The sequence below is a fragment of the Crinia signifera genome, chromosome 2, assembly GCF_055691185.1.
Source record: "Crinia signifera chromosome 2, ASM5569118v1, whole genome shotgun sequence".
NCBI lineage: Eukaryota > Metazoa > Chordata > Amphibia > Anura > Myobatrachidae > Crinia > Crinia signifera.
In genome coordinates, this window is record NC_139218.1 from 189,227,066 (window position 1) to 189,247,808 (window position 20,743).

The window sequence follows — 20,743 nt, forward strand, 5'->3', positions numbered from 1 at the left end:
GCTGCAGATAATCCCTGTTTCTGCATAGAAAGGGATGGATGTGTTTACAGGATAGGTGTATAGTAGGTGGTGGTGTTATGGAGGAATATAAACATATGGTCATCTTTTGACCATAGGTCAGGGTTGCCGACTTTCTATTCTCCTCTCCGGGAGAAGCCCGGAGAGGAGAGTTTCAGTAGCCGCTCAGGGGGCGGGGCTTAAGCATGAAATCACTTAGCCCCGCCCCATGCTGGTAAATCAGCGAATTCAGGGATCGCCGTGGAGGGGGCGGGGCTAAAATGACGCGATTGTGTCATTTTAGCCTGGCCCCCTCCTCTGAGACCCGAGGATTGCAGCATTTTAATGCCGCGATCCGGGGGACAGCGGGGGTCCCCCCTGAATCCGGGAGGGTTGCCCACCCTTCCGGGGGGCCGGGAGGAGGACCCGATTTTCGGGAGACTCCCGGAAATTCCGGGAGGGTCGGCAACCCTGCCATAGGTATCAACGTTTCACCGTTGTTTTTGAATCATCAATGGTTTATGACTGACGTTGCACGCTTTTGCCATCAATAGGAGATAGCTCTCACATAACATACTGTAATAGTTGGTGACCATCGATGGCCACTATCACACTTGCATCATAGATGGCAATTATCGATTTGTGAGACGGGGATGGCTATCAAATCGGTGTTAAACTGTCTAGGATGCTCTGTGAGGGTGAAACACGCCTAGTAGGCAGCATATTAAAGAGTGAGGGCTCACACTTGAAGAAACTTCCAGGAGTGAAGTGGTTACTTGAGCACGTGACGTCAATACGTAGCGGGCCCGCACACAGTACGCGTTTGGTCACGTGTTAACGTAAGTGCGAGCTGCGCTCGGCGGCAAGATGGCGGCTCCCGGGGCTGAAGGACCGTCTGGAGCGGTGGATGACGCCTTCTCAACGTACTACACTGAGGTGACGCATTTGTGATGTTGGGCAGGAGCTCACCAGGGGGTAGCGCGCCGATACGATGGGAGTGTGTGGTCAGCAGCAACACTGAGGGTCTTTTTCGGGCACTATCTTGTCCCCGGATACGTAGCTACTACAGTGTATTGGTTCCCTGCCTCTGTGCCACCGGCTGCAGCGACCATGTGCAAGTAGTGTGCAGCGCGGAGGGCATTTGAGATCGACTGGCCGGGCTGGGATTGTGACAGCTCTGCACCAGCCTTGGCGCTCTGCAGGCTGAGGAAGGTTGTGGTGCTTACGGTGCGCTACAGGAGTTTGGGCATTTAGATTAACCTGTGCAAGTGCAGGGATGCCCTATTGGCTGTCACCTAGACCACTCTCACATCCTCTGCAGCTGTTATTCGCCTTTATTTAGAGTTAATGAAGTTACAGCCACAGACGTCAGATTGATTATAGTAAATTAATAAAAGAATAGTGTCCGGTAGTATATGTGCTGGCCTCCCTAAGGGGAGTTGTATAAAACCTCCTAAAGAGATCAAGTTTTCCTAAAGCAAACAGTGGGTAGCCATTAGTTTATAGCAATTGGTAATTATCTACATTTGGAGATAGAGTCTGAGGTGAAACACCTTTGATCACATAAGCTTGTATATTTGAACCGGAGTAGGAAAACATAACAGCCTTAACAGTGCTGTTAAAAAAAAATTTGGAACTCCTGCCTTAATGTTTTTTTCTAACCTCTTAATTGATGTTTTTCTTACTTGAGGCTCCTATCTCACCAGCAGCACTCAGGGACCCAATAAATGTTTATACGTGGTGAAACATTTTAATGTATGTTTACGTTAATTAAAATGTTTCACCACGTATAATCGTTACTTGGGTCCATGAATGCCACCGGTGAGATAGGAGATATATTGCTAATGTAACAGCATTTCTGGAAGGCACCTGGGCAAGTTACCCCAGTTTGGGGCCACGGAGTGCCGTGCATCTGCTAAACTCTGCTGCACATTTTAGCTCTGCTTGTTACCCTCAAATGCTCCTTGATAAAGGTCCATATGTAGGACCGAAACGTTGGGGCTTTATTGTTATGGTAACATACTTGGATATCTGCATTGGAAATAAAGTCTTTGTTTGATTTTATCAAAGTGGTTGTTCGGTTTTGAAGTGGCGAGTGCACATATCTCTCCCTAGGTTTTCGATGATGGCTGGACCCGCCCCCTTTCATGACGGTGGCAGCCCAGGCACGCCCCCCTGCCCGAAGCCAAACCTAGAGTGAACACTAAAATGATTGATGATCTAGGTAGATTAGCGGAATGGTCAAGAGCATGGGTTTAATGGCAAATCATGCACTTGGGTCTCAAAAATCAAAAGACTAAATATAGTATAAATGGCAATATAATGGAAACTACTGAGGAGGAGAGGGATCTAGGTGTCACTTTCAGGTGACTTAAAGGAAGGTAGGCAATGTAATAAAGCAACAAAGAAGGCAAGTCAGAGGTTTGGTTGCATAGGAAGAGGAATCTGCAGTAGAAAGATGCCACTGTATAGTCATTGGTACAACCTCATTTAGGGCCTTATGCTGATTGACTGTGATGTCAGCTGGTATAACCAGCAGATGAACGACTTTCCCGGCTTTGATGCGTGAGCACGCAGCAGCGATCACCGCTCATCGCCGGGGCATACACACTGGGCGGCTTTGAGCTGAAAGCCGCTCAAACTCGGTGTTTTGAGCGACTTTCAGCTCAAAGTCTTCCAGTGTGTATGGGCCTTAAGATTCAGAGGACATTTGAGGGAAAATTACTTAACATAAAGGATAGTGGATAAGTGGAATGGCCTCCCATCAGAGGTGGTAGAGGCATATACAGTAGCGCAATTTAAACATGCTTGGGATAGGCATATTGATATCCTTAGAAAGCAATAAGAATATGGTTTGAGGTAACATGTTTAAAAAGGGGCAGACTAGATGGGCCAAGTGGTTCTGATCTGCCATCAAATTCTATGATTCTGTGTAAAAACATTGATAAAAAAAAAGATATTGGAAACCTATTTTGTACAAGAATATATGAATTTTGAACAGTTTATAATATTAGTGGCTGCAAATGCACAGTAGTATATTCCTTTAATTAACAATTAATAACATACTTTAAAAGCCAACTAAAGTCAATCACAGTGTATTTGTATATATCACAAGTGAAAAGTGTTTGTAAAATGTGTGTTTCCTGGAAAAAAAAAAATTGATACACCATATCTATATACATAAACTGGCCGATTCAGTTGCTGGCAGAAAAGGTACCACTGTGAGGGGTTTTGCTATTCAATTGCAGCAATGAAAATGGTGATGAGTCTCTCGCACCTGTATTCTTGCACCTCCAGAGCAAGTCTAATTTCAAAAATCATTGGGGCTTCCTCTGGGACTCCGAATCTCCCCCCTGAAGACTTATTGATTGGAATCAATTAGCTTATTAATCACCTTCTAAAGCAGGCATGGGGAACCTTTGGCCCTCCAGCTGTTGTTGTACTACCCTGCTACAGTTTTGCTATTTGGCCATGCTAAAAGTGTTGCATAGGATGCATAGTTCAACATCTGGAGGGTCAAAGGTTCCCTGTTCTAAAGTGATGTTTTCTGAAAATGTGGGGAGTATGTAGTGTGTGTATGGCCGAGTTGTACTAAGCCTTGAAAAGTGATAAAAATTAGTGTTAAACAACCAGCAAATCAGCTCCTACCTGTCATTTTTCAAACCCAGCCTCTGATGTGGCAGATACGAGCTGAGAGGCTGGTGGTTTATCGCTCTCCATTTTATCACTTTTCAAGCTTAGTACATCTGACCCTATATGAGAGATTTTGTGTGTGTGCAAGCATGACTGGGTCATCCTCAGTGTGTATGATTACCCCCTCCCTCACCCATGTAGTGTATCCCACTCCAGAACCTGCCATCTCCCAGTAGCCCATCCCCAGTGGAGGGAGACCACTGGAGATCCCAGAAAAAGAATACATTTTTATTTATGTATAGTGGCAGATGCTCAATTTAGTGGCAACTACGGTGCATGACAGGATGGGGTAATACTGAGTAATAGAAAAACACATGGTTTTTTCCAAGTACACTGAATGATATCGGTTACTAGATTTAACACTATATTGTAATATAATTCAGAGATCTTAGTTACATATGTATGCACAAATGTATGAATACCATATATACTCGAGTATAAGCCTACTTTTTCAGAACATTTTTTATGCTGAAAAAGCCCCCCTCGGCTTATACTCGAGTGAGGGTCCCACCTGAGGCAATACGTTTTCCCAGGTTTTTGTTGTAAAATTAGGTGCCTCAGCTTATATTGGGGTTGACTTATACTCGAGTATATACGGTAGGTTCCCAAGCTGCCATCAATGCATCTGTGTATTGGGGTATTTCTATATCTAGGTGAGGGGTGTGGCACCCCAATAAATCTGCACAAGCCAGAAAGCACAAAGCAGCGCACCAGGGAAAAGTCTAAAGTGTTAATAAATATTAGTGTTAAGAAGCCAGAGCTATACACAGAAAATGATCCAACAAAAAATATTAAAATATTAAAGAAGGTTAATGAAAAGATTAGTGTTACATGGGATTTTTATTTAGTCATTCATTTTACACACTGCATGGATTTCAGCCCTTTTGTGGGGGAATACCATGGGTATCGGGAGGGCGCATACCTGTGGTAATCCAAAATTGGGCTGATGTTACGCAATAATTGTAACCTATCTGCCAATTCAATCATCCCCCAAGTAGACTATTGCATAGGAAAGTTGCAATCAACATGCAGGTTTATTAAATGTAATGGGGTTCTCTTTTCTGAAAGATAATTCTGTTTTGTACATTTGAAACTAAGAACTTTTGCAGGATATATTTTTATCATAATGTTTGCTGTTTTTGTATGCACAGGTTAAACAGATTGAGAAGAGGGACTCTGTTCTTACGCCAAAGCAGCAAATTGAGAGGTTGACGAGACCTGGAGCCTCCTATTTCAACTTGAATCCTTATGAGGTACACTAAAAATGTGTGTATGCAAGAGTGGATATCTCTATATCTGACTGCGAGGGTCCAAATATACACAGTTAAATACAGAAGTAAATTTCGGTATTTATTGTTCTTTCGTCATCAGGGTAACCCTGTTGACGATATTACAATAAATATCAAATCGTTGGCATTGGCGGCACTAACCATAATGAACTAAGCAGAGAAAGATTTGTCTGGTCAGTTTGGTTCATAGGTTTGTCAGGTCGGTTCCTGCAGCCCATAGGTAAAATCTTCCACCCACCCGTACAGAAGAAATGCCCCTTGCAAGATTGAGAGATCCCATATCCATACACACTTCCTGAACCATCAAAAGGATATTGCAGTCTATGCAAATGTGAGTAGCTCTGTGACTTCCACTAATGTGCAAATGGGACAGGCTGATTGAGGTCAGCGCTAAGACCTTGCAGACCCTCCCTTAAAACGTTTGGGTAAGCATGCGTTTTTTTTCTTCTTGACACTACAAGAAAACAGCAGGTTGCAACCCACAAATGCCAGGTTCCTGTCAGGCTACTTCCGGCTGCTTTTTTTTTTTTTTTTTTATTCAGTTATTTTTTATCAATTTTCAAGAAACAAAGTGCCCAAGCAGGCAGACACATCGATACATGAACATTTTGCATCAAGAAAAATATATAATACAACATAGGTAGCAAAGAGTACATTTCAAGGACCACATTTCCTGCGGAATAGGTGTCCAATATTTTGAGACCGGAATGCGCATGATGTCTTATCTTAATAGGATATTTAGAATTACTTAGCATAAATTCCCAACAAAATAGCCATATAACAAGTAGAATCAAATGTCAAAATAGGTTATTAGTATCGACGTGTCAAACAAAAAACAAAATACCTCCCTATAAGCCCCAAAGCAACCCTACCACAAAACCCCCACCCTGTACAACCCACCCCCAACTTTAGGCGTACCTGGATCCCAGAAAAATTCCTACCCCTCCAACTACTATAGATTATAGGAGAAGGCAAATTAGTGACCTTATCTATGGTAGCTAATCTATGCCAAAACAAAGAGCTAACCTACCTCTGCCGTCTTACCCAACCACCCAGCTACGCACTAACCTTTCCAAGATTTCCAGGAGTGTCCCATCCATCCAGAGATATGGAAAATGATGTATGAAGTGGGTGAAAAAGGATTGTCATAGCTGTAATACCATCACCAGATCCGTATAACGGAGTTTCGGAGTGGCCTTATTAGCCGGTGCAGTAGCAGTAACAAGAGTAGTTTTGTGAAGTGACTATTTGCCAGGATGGATCCAAATAATCCATTGATGTAGACGGTATAGGAATCACAGAAGCAGGGTTGGAAGGCACAATCTCCAATTCTCCAAGTATAACAAGTATCCTCTGTGTAGAGGCTTTTAATGGCTTCAAGTATTTGGTGCATATAGCCAGACATCACTGGTAACTTCCTAAAATCAACAGAGTCCCAGTATGGTAAGTAAAGGAGCAGGAGGCTGGGCTAGTGTGGGCAGGAGGTGGGTGGTGTCGCATTTTTATATATATATATATATGTGCCAGCAGTCCAGGATGGCCACGCCCTCTCCCCTACCACAGCGCCGCACAGATGGTCTATACACCCAACCCCCCCCCCAAAAAAAAAAAAAAAACGGCTGGGCTGTACTGAGGCCAGGTGTCAGGATGTGGTGGATCCCTGTAGAAGAGGGAGTCGGCAGCTCAGGGAGCCAACAGAATGAAGGGCAGGGCAGAGTGGAAACCCGGGAGCTCCGACGGTCGGCGCCTCTTGAAGCGGGAGCAGCTGCAATATGGCGCTGGCGCCCGACCCTCTCCCCGAAGTAGCGCTGCGGCAGGCTGGATTTCACAGCAGCGGGTGGCTCTGTCTTGCCTCCGAGGTATCCGGAGTGCGCCAGGAGTCCTGCGGCGGTCAGGCTGTGATTAGACACAGGATGGTTACAGTGGGGAGCAGCGTGTGAGAGCGTCTACTCAGATGTCTGCCACGCCCCCCCCCCCCCCCCCCCGGCTGCTTTGTTTTTACGTTCCGTACTCCTTTTTTTTTTTTTTAATCTGTTTATTCAAATTTTCATTGCTTAACACAAAATAGTGAACAAATTGTGTCCATGCAATATCAAACAATTTGGACAAGCGATTGTAACATATCCTCTTACAAATCTTTGTATCTTACTTTTAATAATAAACATTTAACAAGGAAGGATTATGTCTGAATTGCTCTGTGACTGTAAACACCACAATTAGTACTTGTTACCAGCCATGGTTTGATAGACACATTTTAACTGTGTCATTACACCTGACCTTTAGTATTCCTATATCAATTGAACATGAATTACATGGAACAACAGAAGACCCAGACACGACAAGACATGACAATACATGGGAAAACACCTAGGAAAGTACCAGTGGGGGGGGGGGGGGGGGGGGGGTAGGAAGGAATAATATTGTTAGTAAGAATTGTTGGAGGTTGGGAAGCCGTACTCCTTTTTACTTGCTATTCACCCATGTGCAAGCATGATGCCTGATGATATGTATGCACAGTCATTCGATAATCACTCAATTTGCAAGTTTGCTGTATAGTGGTCCATGCTGAATTAGGCCCTATATATCATTTTAGGAGTTCCTTTTCTATCATACTTTAGTACTCTTACTATCTATACACACACCTAGGCAGTGAACTTAACATACATTATTAAATAAATAATGGGGTTTTGGTTCATGGGTTGAGCTGCCTTCAAACTTTGAACCAATTGTCACGGGACCCCCATTTCTACTAATGGTGTGTACACACGGTGAGATTCCCTTGCTATTCAACTTCAGATTCGAGTGCTATGCGATCTTTGCTAACTCTGTACTATTTGCATACAGTTCATACTATCTACATTCGATTTGCACCATATAGTCATTGCTGCCCTGTCTATCTGGGTTTCAATTTGTGCTGTCACGGGAGAGCGCATCGGGATCGCAAGGTAAAAGCCTGTGCGATCTGCATGCAATCCCGGTGAGATTTTGACAAATATATAGTCAAAATCTCATGCTGATTGTACCATAAGTCCTACACCCAAAGTCTTAAGAACCTGACAACTGCTGCCACATTATTACCAAACTGAATATCTGCTTGTTACCTGATTTAGAGCTTACCTGCTAATGAAGTCATGGCTTGTAACGGTGAGACAGTCCGCAACAGAGCTCCTAAATTACCGCTAAGGAAGCAGATGTCGCAGGTTTAAGATAAATGAGCTTACATCATGGTAAAAGCTGTGATCACAGAATGGTTAATTAAAAAATTAACCCAAATATACACACCGGATTCCAGGGTGTAGTGGCGTATAAAGTGGCAAAACTCATCTAAAGCAGGGCATCCCCATGGGTGGCTGTGCTGATGTCATAGCATTATATGCTGATGACATGTTACTCTTCTTGAAAGATGTGGGTCCCTCCTTAACTGCAATGCTTGAAACAGTCATTTATTTGGCACCTTCTCGGGACTATCCAGTATTTTTCCTTTAACGAGGAGTATTCCTGCTAGCTTACCCACTGCATCTTTGCTCCAATGGACCCTCCGGTTTAAATACTTGGGAATTTGGATCGTACCAGATATCAAAGACTATGTAAATCAAAACATAGACCCAGTTACAGCAAATCTCCAGAAGAGAATTCATGTTTGAAAGAAGCTTCCCCTTACTGTGACTCGCAGAATTAACCTCCTTTAAAATAGTAGTGCAGCCCAAGTATCTATATCTTCTGCAGCATTCACCTACCTACAGTATATTCCAAGAAAAGTTTTTACTAAGATTAATAGCATATTCTCTTCTCTGGCCTTATGAACTCTAATGTGAGCTAAGTGTGATTGAGGTCTGAGCCTATCTGATTTACGTATGTACTATCTAGCTCAGTGGTAGCCAACCCTAGCCCTCGAGAGCTACCAACAGTTCACATTTTCCAGACAACCTAGCTGCTGCACAGCTGCACTCATTAATCACTGACACATTTTAAAAGATCCACAGATGGAGCTAATTAGCTCACTTGTGATTCTGTGAGGAGACCTGCAAAACATGCACTGTTGGTAGCTCTCGAGGACTAGGGTTGGCTACCCCAGGTCTAGCTGCTCAGTTAATGCACATAGCCAACTGGGTTCAGGGACAGGATAGCCCATTCGTTTTCAGTTGTTTTTTTTGTTGAAAGGGTAGGTCCTTCGTTGTCACCGCAGCATTTTCTCTTAAAAGGGTGTCTCACATGGGGGCCTCCCACCTACACTTAGGCAAACCCTGACTGTGGAAACAATCCCATTCCTATTTTACATGGAAAGACATTGACGATGATACCCCTCTGTGGTTAATACTACATTCAAGGAATTATTGCCTTTATCTGAGGACAACATCTGGTTAAAGGCGAGACTTACTTCAGTTGCACAGCTGTATACAGAAAATACCCTTAAGTCCTTTCGACAGTTGTGAGATTAGTTCTATGTCTCTAATAAAGCTTTTTTTTAATATTTCCAGTTACGCCATGCAATACAATCACAGTTTCGTCCTCCCCGATTAAAAAAAAAAAATGTCCTGAACCTAGGTCAGACTTAGCAGGTCTTCAACATATATGCTACGCTTAACTCAAGTATATCCTCTCATACTCTAGATCAGGGATGGGGAACCTCAGGCCCTGGGGCTGTATGCGGCCCCCCGTAGCCAGTCTGAGTGGCCCGGCCACCCGACAGGTGGCATTGCTGGGAGTCAAGTACAGGGGAATTCTTGCGAGAGGTTGTTATTTCTCACAAGATTCCTCTTAATCAACAGAAGCCAGAGCCACCGGAGCGTGGGACGGCTGCAGCAGGACAATTTGTAAGAAATTTTACATATGGCCCCTGAAGGATTTTTTTCCCCCCATACAAACGGCCCTTGGCACAAAGGCTCCGGGCGTATCGAACGCCGGTGATTCTTAATAGGGCAGGTCTGAGACTAGATACTAACTGCCCTAGATGTGGAGCATGCGATGCAGAATTGTGGCACATGCTGTGGGTGTGACCCACAGTATTTGCTTTTTGGAGGGAGGTATGGGCTGAAGTGGTTTTGATGGAGCCTACCCTCCCACCTTTGTCGTCTGCCATTTGTATGTTCGGGCTTGACAATGAAAAAAAAACATTCCCTTACAGTATATAAATATGCCATGTGCCTCACTACATTAGCTAAAGTTATTATAGCATGCAACTGGTTTGCTGTAACATCCCCTAATACAGGGCCAGAAAAAAAATAGTGACAGTGTGCGACAAAGTAACACAATAATGCCTATTACACATGTCACATACCTAGTGTTCCCGCTGGGCTGTTTTAGCGGGGCTCTGTGCCCGGAAAAATGCGCCCTGCCCCTCTAGCAGCATCCCGCTAAAACAGCCTGGTGTCTGCCCGACACCGCATGGGGAAGCCCCCTTTGATGCTGGTGGCTGGGCCCGCCCCCTCTGATGAGGGCGTGGCCCGGGCATGCCCCTTTTGTGACGTCGGCAGCCCGGGACCGCCCACAGCTGTGACATCGGTGGGCCTGGTCCACCCCCCGGTGCTCTGCCCGCACAAAATCCTAGAGGGAACACTACATACCCATTACATATACCCGCATGCCATAATACCCATTACGCCACACACTAGAAAATCGTTTGGTATACTATACCACACACAATAATGCCCATTACATATACCACACACACCGTAATGCCCATTACACGGTAAACCAAACATATAATACCACACGCCGTAATTCCCATGGCATATGCCACAGTGCTATTTACCTACATGCACACTGCTATGGGTTTCTGGCTTGATGCCAGGCAGGGGCAGACTGAGAAAAAAATGACAGGGGGAGCCTCTGGTCTCGCTGCCTAAGCAGCGGGTCCTCATGGCTGGTTATACTATCAGCACTTACAACAGCCTTGGGTGCCCCTATTAAAACAGACACATAAGCAGATGGCCCCGCGGTGGGTTATAATGTTCAATACAACAGCCAGCATAGTGGCAGCCTGGTGCACAGCTCTCCCGGCTGCCACTGTATCAGAGCAAGTCAGCAGCGCCCCTATTTCAAAACTCAAGCACGGAGCTGCATTGGTAGCTCCTGATTAGCTCGTGAGCCGCCTTGACTTAGGTAATAGGTGTGCTGCGGACCTGCTCTGATGCAGCGGCAGCTGGGAGAGTTGTGCACCGGGCTGCCTCCCTGCTGGCTGTTATATTGAACATAATAACCCACCTCGGCACCATCTGTTTGTGTCCGAAACGGGCACGCAAGGCTGCTGTAAGTGCTGATAGGATAACCAGCCACGAGGACCCACTGCTTACCCTGCCTCTCCCTGTGCATCTCCCAGCAGCCGGGAGAGTTGTGAACTGCTCTGCCCGCTTCTGTCAAGCCATCACTCTGCCCGGGGGTTCTGCTTCCTGACAAATGTGGTCACCAGGAAGCAGAATCCGTTCGCCATGGCGACCTGGTCCCCGGGTTTTCTCGAGCCCTGCCCTAATATCCATCACTGGCGAGCCCTGGTCAATGAAGTATTGGGGCATGAGAAATTTTTTTTATCACTCACAATGTACCCTCATACAATACCATGCCAAATAGGATAGGTGGAATAGTTCAATTTTAGCAACTAGCCCTTCCACATAGTGATCTTATTAGGCTTCTTTATTTCACAGTTGTGTTAACCCCTATACCGACATGCTCTTGTCAATGTCATTACTGCACCCCTTTAACTATTGTGTTGTTTGTGTACTCTTGTTGTGATTACGAAGCGTACTTACATTGTAAAGAACACAATGCAACTGTATTTATACATGTTTTCGCTCTTTATTATTGCTGTACACAATGTATGTAGATTAGAGATACCTGCCATTGTTATTTGCCAATATAATCAATAAAAAAATTACACAATTAAAACTCATCTAAAGCACTTTTTATATATATTTGAGCACATTACTATTAGCCTCCTCAGGAGGCTGCATGTGGAAATGTAGATACCCGTGGCTTTCATGCTCATTCGGTGATAACCATTTCAATAACTGGTCAATCATGAATAAGCACCATATAAAAAAATCAACTCACTGCAAATCTTTTATGTTCTGTAAAGTGTTATGGTATTTAAAAAAAAAAAAAATTCTATTCATAGTTTGTGTGTTATCTTGTTTGTTTGTATTTTTTAGGTTTTGCAACTTGATCCAGAGGCTACAGATGAGGAAATAAAGAAAAGGTTTAGACAGGTAACTTAATTGCTGTAATTAGGTAAATTTTTTTGCATATTATTGAAAACCAAGCATTGCCGTGAAAATAAATCAAATATATTTTTATGAAAGTAAGTACTGAAGCTGGTATATTGGATAATATTGTAATGAGCAGTGTAAAACAATTTAAGTAGTGTTCCCGCTAGGCTGTTTTAGCGGGGCGCTGCGCCCTGCCCGATTTTCTAAAGGGCAAAATGCGCCCTGCCCCTCCAGCAGCGCCCCGCTAAAAGAGCCTGCTGCCTGACTAATGTTGTGCCCGGGGAAGCTCCAGGCACCGCAATCACGGCGGCGCGAGGCTTCCCCGGCAGCTCACGGACTTCGGCGGGGCCAGGTCCGCCCCCTTGTAGGACGGAGGAAGCCCGGGCACGCCCGCTTTGGTGACGCGGCGGCCCGGGCATGCCTCCTTTGATGCGGCGGCCTGGGCACGCCTACAACGATGAGGTTGGCGGGCCCGGTCCGCCCCCATCCCATACAGCGGCGCCCTTCCCCAAAAAATTCCTAGGGGGAACACTATTAAGGTAGTCTTTAATGAGGTTAAAGGCCCCCCATATACTGAGCCGATTTGGTCCGATTTTGGGCAGTTGCGAAAATTACATGTGACTTGTTGCATGTAACTCCTGGGGAGCTGCGGGCGGGGGGAAGCAGAGATCCAGGCTGCAGGAGATACAAAAAAAACCATACACATGAATGGGCAGCAATTCATTTGGATAGGATGCTCAGCATCCCTTGACTCCAGTTTCTCAATCTATCCAACAGCACTTGTGAGTCTCTACATTGCTTGCTGGTTTCCAATAATCTACTCAAGGGATGATCCTTGGTTATTTCAGATTGGGCCATTGTAACCTTGGATACAAGTGTCGAGTTTTTGGGTTACCAATGGGGATTCCAGATGCCTGATCATCATCAGTCCCAATGAGCCTAAATGGTACACTAGTTCCAAAGGGCCAAAAACAAGATGGCTGAATATAGCTATTCTTCATAGAATTAGTATGTTGTTACTAAAAATTGGCCTGGATTAAAGTGAGAAACTGTAACTGATATTGAAAATGGGCTGAGAGTGACAATAATATGTATAGTGGCCAGTGACCCGCTGCTGAAATTGGACTGGAACCGGTAATGCTGTCACACCAGGCAGGGGAGGATTTAGTGCCTAATGAACCTGGAGCTGATAACGTTCAAGGGCCTTTTTTATAAGGAGTGAAGGAGGGGAGGCCAATGCATGTAGTACCAATACACTATTACCACCAGTGTCTCCCTAAATATATCAAAGTACAAAAATTGCATAATTATGTGTAAAATAGAAATGCAATCTTAATGCTTCTGATTTATGGCCAGCTGGTGTCTGTCTGGTGAGTGTCATAGACATCCCTCTGCAGCAGGCCTGGTTTACGTGGGTTTTATGTTCTGTTTTGTTTACTCTCCATTTATATTTTCACTTCTCAAAACAGAGTTTTAATAGATTTTGTTTGTCAAAGCACCCAAACATCGGGTAACCCAGCTGAGTGATGGATCTGTTAAATGTATAGGAGTTTACTTTTAGTCACAGTTAGCCCTTACATGTCTTTCCATTATGTTTTCATTTCGTATAAACTGAAGCATTCAAAGTTGTTGTTTTTTTCAGTTGTCAATACTTGTTCATCCAGATAAAAACCAAGATGATCCTGAAAGAGCACAGAAAGCTTTTGAAGGTAAATTGGTAGTGTAAAATACTTTTATAAATTTTTTTTTTTTAAATGCAATAGTGTTAAGCTGGGTACACATATACAATTGTCGGGCCGTTCTTCAGTTCTGGGTCGGACGGCCGTTCAATTGTATAGGTGTGTACGCTGTCCCGACCCTCTGTACGAGCGATAAACGGCCAAAAACGGTCTTGTCCATCCATACTCGGTCGGTTGAAGGTTCAGTGCTGTTTAATATTAATCCGACAGGACGGGCCCATATCGGAACAAAAGTGCAGTGTGTACGGACGCTTGATCGATATGCTGGCCGTTCTTGCGACTATACTGCCAAAGCTGGAACGCCCATGTTGGCATTCCATAGCTGCATGATCTCTCCTACAGCACAGCATGTAGTCACTCCGTCTCCCTGCCGGCTGACTACATCTAGATGGCCAGATACACCGTTCTTCAGAGCGGTTTGCCAGACTTAACTTTTTACGTGGCACTATAAGTACCTGTGCAACACTGATTGTTAACCATCGTACAATGACAATCGAGAGAATGTGTACAGTGATACAATCTCTTTCTTGCGACTGTTTGGACGGGAGTACATCGGACGTCGCAAGTAAAATTGTACAGGTGTACATCGGCTGTTTGTGGACGTTCCGATGCGTCTACAGTCGGTCGAACGGTCGCAAGAAAACAGGGATTGTATAGATTTCTACCAAGCTTAAGTTCTAACCATGGCATACTGGGTCTAAATTTCTGCAATATTTAAAAGATGTTTTTTTTCTGTTATGATATACCTGCCATCTTCCACGTAGTGATAAACAGCCATGCCATCCAGAAAGTTAAACAAATAAAATGAAGTTAAATGCAATAAAAGGAATTGCAAAATAATGCATGTATTTGGTGTATAGCTGCTATTGTAGTTGGCATAATAATCAAGGGATTCCTTGTATTGTCTACATAGGTCATGTATTATATTGCAGTTATCAAATCCCTTTTACAGTAATCTTCTGCCTTTTGAAAAAGTTTTCTTTTATTTTTGTGGTACATGTTGCATTCCATGTAATCCATTGTTCATGGTGGAAGAAATATTGGAAATATAGAGGAATGTTAATATTGGTATATGAATTGGCATCTACTGATATTCTTAACCCGGTTTCCCTTTGCTTGCCACAGCGGTAGACAAGGCATATAAGCGTCTGTTGGACACTGAGCAGAAGAAGCGTGCACTTGATGTCATCCAGGCTGGACTTGAGTACATTGAACATATTGTAAGTTGTTAAAGCTGATTCTAACCATCCTTTAATTAGTGAGGAGTTACAACAAAGCCATCAAACCTAAGGCCCACTTAGCCCTAAAATCTGATTACTCAGATATACACCATGAATGTAAAATACATTGTTCAGTAACCTGATATTGCACTGCAGCTCTGTTAAGTAGTAAAGTATTACCTCCCCTCCCCACTCCATTACAGACAGCTGAAGTTCTCCCTGCATCTTCAGGACAGTGTCCTGATGGGATCTCATACAGGTCAAAAAGCTGAGACTACAATCCTTTGCCTTGCTGTGACATCACTGGCCCAACCTCTGTGTATGAATCCACCAATCCACACAGTGCATTTCTGCAGCACAAGCCCGTTAAGTTGTCACTCTCTCTGTCTGCTCTGTTGGAGAAGTACCTCCCTCCTTACATGGCAGTCTGTTGCAGAGGAGTTAAAGACAACATGGTGAACATATTTAGTTAAGTATAAATAATCTAGCTATTTTATGTATAATATTCATCTTCATAATTCACAACCAATTGCTTTATATTTTGGTCAAATAGCTTCTTTACTAGCTCTTTTTTTGTTTGCTATATTAGTGAGTGCTATTTTTCTATTTGGCTATTTTACACTAATGCTGTGTACACACGGTGAGATTTGACATTAGATATTGACTATATAGTCAAAATCGCATGCAGATCGCACAGGTTTTTTACCTTTTGATCCCGATGTGCGCTCCGGTGACAGCACAAATCGAAACCCATATAGACAGGGCAGCAATGACCATATAGTGCAAATCTAATGCTATTTGTATGAATTGTATGTTAAAAGTACAGAGATAGCAAAAATTGCATAGTACTCGAATCTTAATGGTGTGTACACACTTGTACAATTTAGACTATATTACAATTTAGACTATCTGCATACAATATATACAATTTAGACTATATAGTGCAGATCTGCACTATATAGTCTATGCAGCCAAGACTTTCTGGCTGCGATACGGGAGTGCGCATCGGGATCGCAAGGGTTAAAACCTGTGCGATCTGCTTGCGATCCAGATGAGATTTTGACTATATAGTCAAAATCTTATGCACATTGTACAAGTGTGTACACACCATAAGTCGAATAGCAAGGTAATCTCACCGTGTGTACACACCATTAATGTATTTATTTAAAAGATCAATGGTAAATATTTTAGAAAGTCTACTTTTTGTTAAAAAAACAACAACAAACAAACAAAACAGAATTTGCAGTTTTCCATTGCTTAGAACTGAGATGAGACACTACCATTGTTACAAGTTCAGGGCAATAATAGGGGGGTGTTCAATCACAGGAAACATTTTCGCTAGGCCAGAAAATCAGCAATTTTTGGGGCGGTTTTTTGCATAGGCGAAAACTGCATGGATTGCCACATTTGCCACAAATCCACGTGGTTTTGGGAAATTCGCAGTCGTTTTTTGCCCATGCCGATTCACCCCACAAAACAGGGACTCTGAATAAACTGGCCCCAAAAAAAAAAAAACGGGTGAAACCGCCCGTAATTGAATACTGATCAGTGTATTATAGATTCTTTTTTGCTTGGAAATTTATCTGGGTTTGAATACCTCCCCATATCATTCAAAAGTACTTTTGCTCTGATAATTGGACAAAGAGCTACATGCAGCCATATAGCTTGCTCACTCTCTCACTTTGCTTCCTGGTTAAGATTTGAACAGCCTATAGTGCACGTGTCTGTGGATCCAATGGTGCAGCCAGGGTATATAATTTTTGGATATGTAAACTAAAATCCTACTAATCCATCTTTTTTTTTTTTTTTTTTTTTTTTTTATGGTCAATATTAACTCAAATCCTTCTGGTAAAGACAAAAAACACTATACTAGCACTATTAAAAAATTCCCTTTACAATCAAACTGATGGTCTCCTGCAGCTTTTTAAAAGGAATGCTCAATCCTTGAGAATAGCAAATTTAACAGACAACCTATAAGAACTGCGCTGAGGACAACCTTTTATAAAATTAAATGTATTATCTATATGTATATCACTGGCCAGTGAACATTTAAAAATTATTATTAATGATGCATAGACATACACACAAAAATTGACATAAAAAACAATCAATAATTTGCAACTATGGTGTTAAAGTGCCTTCTAGGTGTTTCCTTTTATATCTTGTTTTTAGTAAATAGCATGCATGTTAGAAAAAATGAAAATTAAAAAAGATTTGTAACGTTACCAGTTCTGATGTGTCTGGCCAGACAAAACAAGGTCCCTCTCTCAGGTCCTGTTTATTAGCATCCCCCTGTTTGATGTATTCAGGTGCAAACTGCACAGGACTGCTTTGCAGGCTGGGGGGGGACGGGCTGTGAATAGCTCCTTTTGGTGTGTAGCCAGGTAATTATGAGAGCCTCCTTTTTATTCCAGATGGATGTTTAATAAAAGTGTTCCACGATACGATGACTCATTTCCCCGCCTCCTTTCCGGTGTCAGCGGCTTCCTCAGATCGTTATTAGGTGTGAATGAAGGCTAGTGGTTGAAATGGCGTTTTTTGCGGCGGTTTGCGCATGCGCAGTTGATCATATGTCGCATACTTCCGGTATTTTTATGGGATGTGTCCTTTGCACTCCAACCCTCCTTATCAGTGTTCAGCCATATGCTATTGGACTCACAGCGCTTCAAGCCTCTCATTGGTGCTGCTACCTTATAGCAACCAGAGAGAGTTTTCTCTCACTCGGTGGTGTCCACTATTTCAGATAGTTATCCTTGATCAATGGTCATCCTTTCCTTTTATATTTGAAAGGTCTGGAGTTTTGGGTTAGTAATGTTCAAAACACTTAAGGATGTTTTATAATTCACCATTTGGCGGCGCTCATCTCGCCATTCTGTTTAAGGGCAGTTTGCCCATCAGTGTATTTTTTTCTAATTTTTTACTGCTATAGGGTACTTAAAAGCCTTATTTATTGGACTTATGTATGAAATTATGTTTTCTCATTATTGTTTATTATTATTATTGTATATTTGTTTATCTTTATGTCCATTTCACACCTTTTTATTGGCACTGATTACTAGTCGTTCTATTAGTTACATTGCTTACATATAAAGTTACCTTAATTTCCAAAAAAACGAATATTTGTATCCAGTATCACTAAAAACAAGACATGATATTTAAATAAATTATTAATTTAGGCCTTCTGGTAAAGTGCAGATTAATAAAAATATTATTATTGTGTGGCTCTCAGGGACTCGGACTAAAGGGTTATAATAGACCTGTACACACATTGATGTCAAGGTCTGTGCTTGAATAAAATTATGCTGATATTTTTCCAGGAAGTGTTCTCTTTGCATAATCAATCTTTGGATATCCTTTATAAATTTAAGTCACCTCATGTTAGTATGACCCAGTCTTCTCCAGTCTCCTCCATGGCCAGGAGATGGCACCATAGAATTTTTGTTATGACCATTCTAAATCTAATGGGAAACCATAAAATAGGAGCGTGAAACTTCATAAATGCCTCAACCATAAAGAAGGTGTTTTTTTTTTTGTTGTTGTTTTTTTTAATATATATAACCATTGCAGGTAGCTGAAGATTTTTGAAGTTTAACGGTGTGATTTGGTGGGTTCTATGACAGATCAGAAAGCTTGTTTTGCAGGCAATAGTGTAACTACAGTATATCCTTACTGGCATTGTCCTAGTATTTGAACAAACTAGTTGGCACCATTTTGGCACAGTAAATCTGCCCCTCTATATCACTCAAGCTCTGCATTTTCAGTTAGATAAACGCATCTTTCCTAAAAAGGGTGTACTTTCCTAATGTAGGGTACACGCCAGAACAATCATGATCGTGAGACGATCATACGATCTGCATCAGAATCTGAACCTGATTTGTACACAGTTGAAGGGGTCTTTTTCAAATCCTGACTGCAGCAGGTAGGATCTGCAAAATTACCAAACGTCTATCGGATCAGAATTGGATCTAAAACAGCCCAAAACATACCCATTTTACATACAATTGGTCAAGATTGTATCAAAATTGGAAGAATTGAGGTCAAATCCTTCTGGTGTGTACCCAGCATTACAGTAATATAAAAGTAAGTATGGGGGGACATATTGATTATAAAGATGCCCTCTATTTTATTGCAGTTATTCAGCTCTAATACACATTAGTTCTAGTACATCAGTACTTTATTTGCTCTCCAACAGGTGCTTGTAAAGTTTTTGACTGATACATATTTGTTCGAAGGGCTGTTGTAATGTGGCTGCACACATCTCTGGAATTGTAATTTATGTAAACGTACATTTTCATAAGAATTTAATTAAATTGCAGGGATATTTTGAGTTTACGACCTTCAATTTTACACAATAGCTATTCATCAGAAGTCAGTAATTATGCCCTGGAGCTTGACGTGATCCATAAAAAAAACTCATACTTTTTTTTATTTTTAGGTAAAAGAAAAAAAAAAGCAATTGAAAAAAGAAGGGAAATCATTAGATGTTGAAGAAGATGACCCTGACACAGTAAGTAATGACTTAAGAAAACTGCTTATTTATTTTTCCTCCGCCTATGGCAGCACAGATTTCTGGGTATGTTCATCACATTGGGCAGTAGACTGTATAGAGAAAAGATGCTGGTAATCGTCATGCACTGAATCCTGTGTCTTTTTTTTTTGTTTTTTTTTTTTGGGCAGTTAGGCAGCAGCATGCACACATGACAAGGCTTAAGGCCCCCATACATTAGGCCGACTTGTCCTAGGGACAAGTCGGACCCAATTTACCTGCGAGCCGCCCGGCAGCTCCCCGGGAGGCTCACATACAATTTGGCACTTGATGTGCCATTTTGTACATGGGATAAATCGCATGCGATTTATCCCATGTTAAAAAAACCCCGGGGAGCTGCAGGGCGGTGAGGAGTAGTGGGGGGCGGGCAGCGGCAGTAGTGGGGGCGGGCAGCGGCGGCTGTGGGGGCGGGCGGCCAGCGGTGGTGGGGGCGGGCGGCCAGCGGCGGTGCGGGCGGGCGGCGGGTGCGGTGATCGCTGCTGACCTGGCCGGGCAGTGTACTTACACATAGCAGCAGCGGGGACGGGACGCGTAGTGGCTGCTATTAGATTTTTAAAATACTTGTCAAATGACCGGCCGCGCTCTGATTGGCCGGAGAGCTCTCAGCCAATCAAAGAGCGGCCGGTCATTTGACAAGTATTTTAAAAATATAATAGCCGCCACTGCGCTGCCCGTCCCCGCTGCTGCAAGTACACTGCCCGGCCAGGTCAGCAGCGATCACCGCACCCGCCGCCCGCCCCCACCACCGCCGCTGCCCGCCCAGTGTCTGCATGCATATGCCTGTCAGGTGGCAGGCATATGCATACAGGGAGGTCGGACGTGATCGTATGTACAGACCGTCCGACCTCCCTGATCCGGTCCGATGCGCACGGGACCGCTCATCGGATCAGATATCACACACATACGATTTTGGACCGATCTCACCCGATTATCGGCACAAAGTGCCGAAATCGGATGAAATCGGACCAAAATCGCATAGTGTATGGGGGCCTTTACCGCAGGATTGTTTCCCCACTGCTGCTGTGGTATTTTCGGCAGGGTGCAGGAGGTGTTTGTC

At 43.2% G+C, this 20,743-nt stretch overlaps 1 protein-coding gene across 1 annotated transcript in view; it reads left to right on the forward strand.

Annotated features, from left to right (window-relative positions):
• The first annotated feature begins 597 nt into the window (after positions 1-597).
• The window catches only part of DNAJC8 (DnaJ heat shock protein family (Hsp40) member C8), a 47,307-nt gene continuing 27,161 nt past the window's right edge, over positions 598-20,743 (forward strand). Inside the window, exons 1-6 of the mRNA XM_083173413.1 lie at positions 598-933; positions 4,842-4,943; positions 12,125-12,181; positions 13,824-13,890; positions 15,046-15,140; positions 19,576-19,647. Coding sequence (XP_083029539.1) covers positions 865-933; positions 4,842-4,943; positions 12,125-12,181; positions 13,824-13,890; positions 15,046-15,140; positions 19,576-19,647 — 462 coding nt within the window. The 5' untranslated portion in view covers positions 598-864. The remainder of the gene's footprint in view (positions 934-4,841; positions 4,944-12,124; positions 12,182-13,823; positions 13,891-15,045; positions 15,141-19,575; positions 19,648-20,743) is intronic.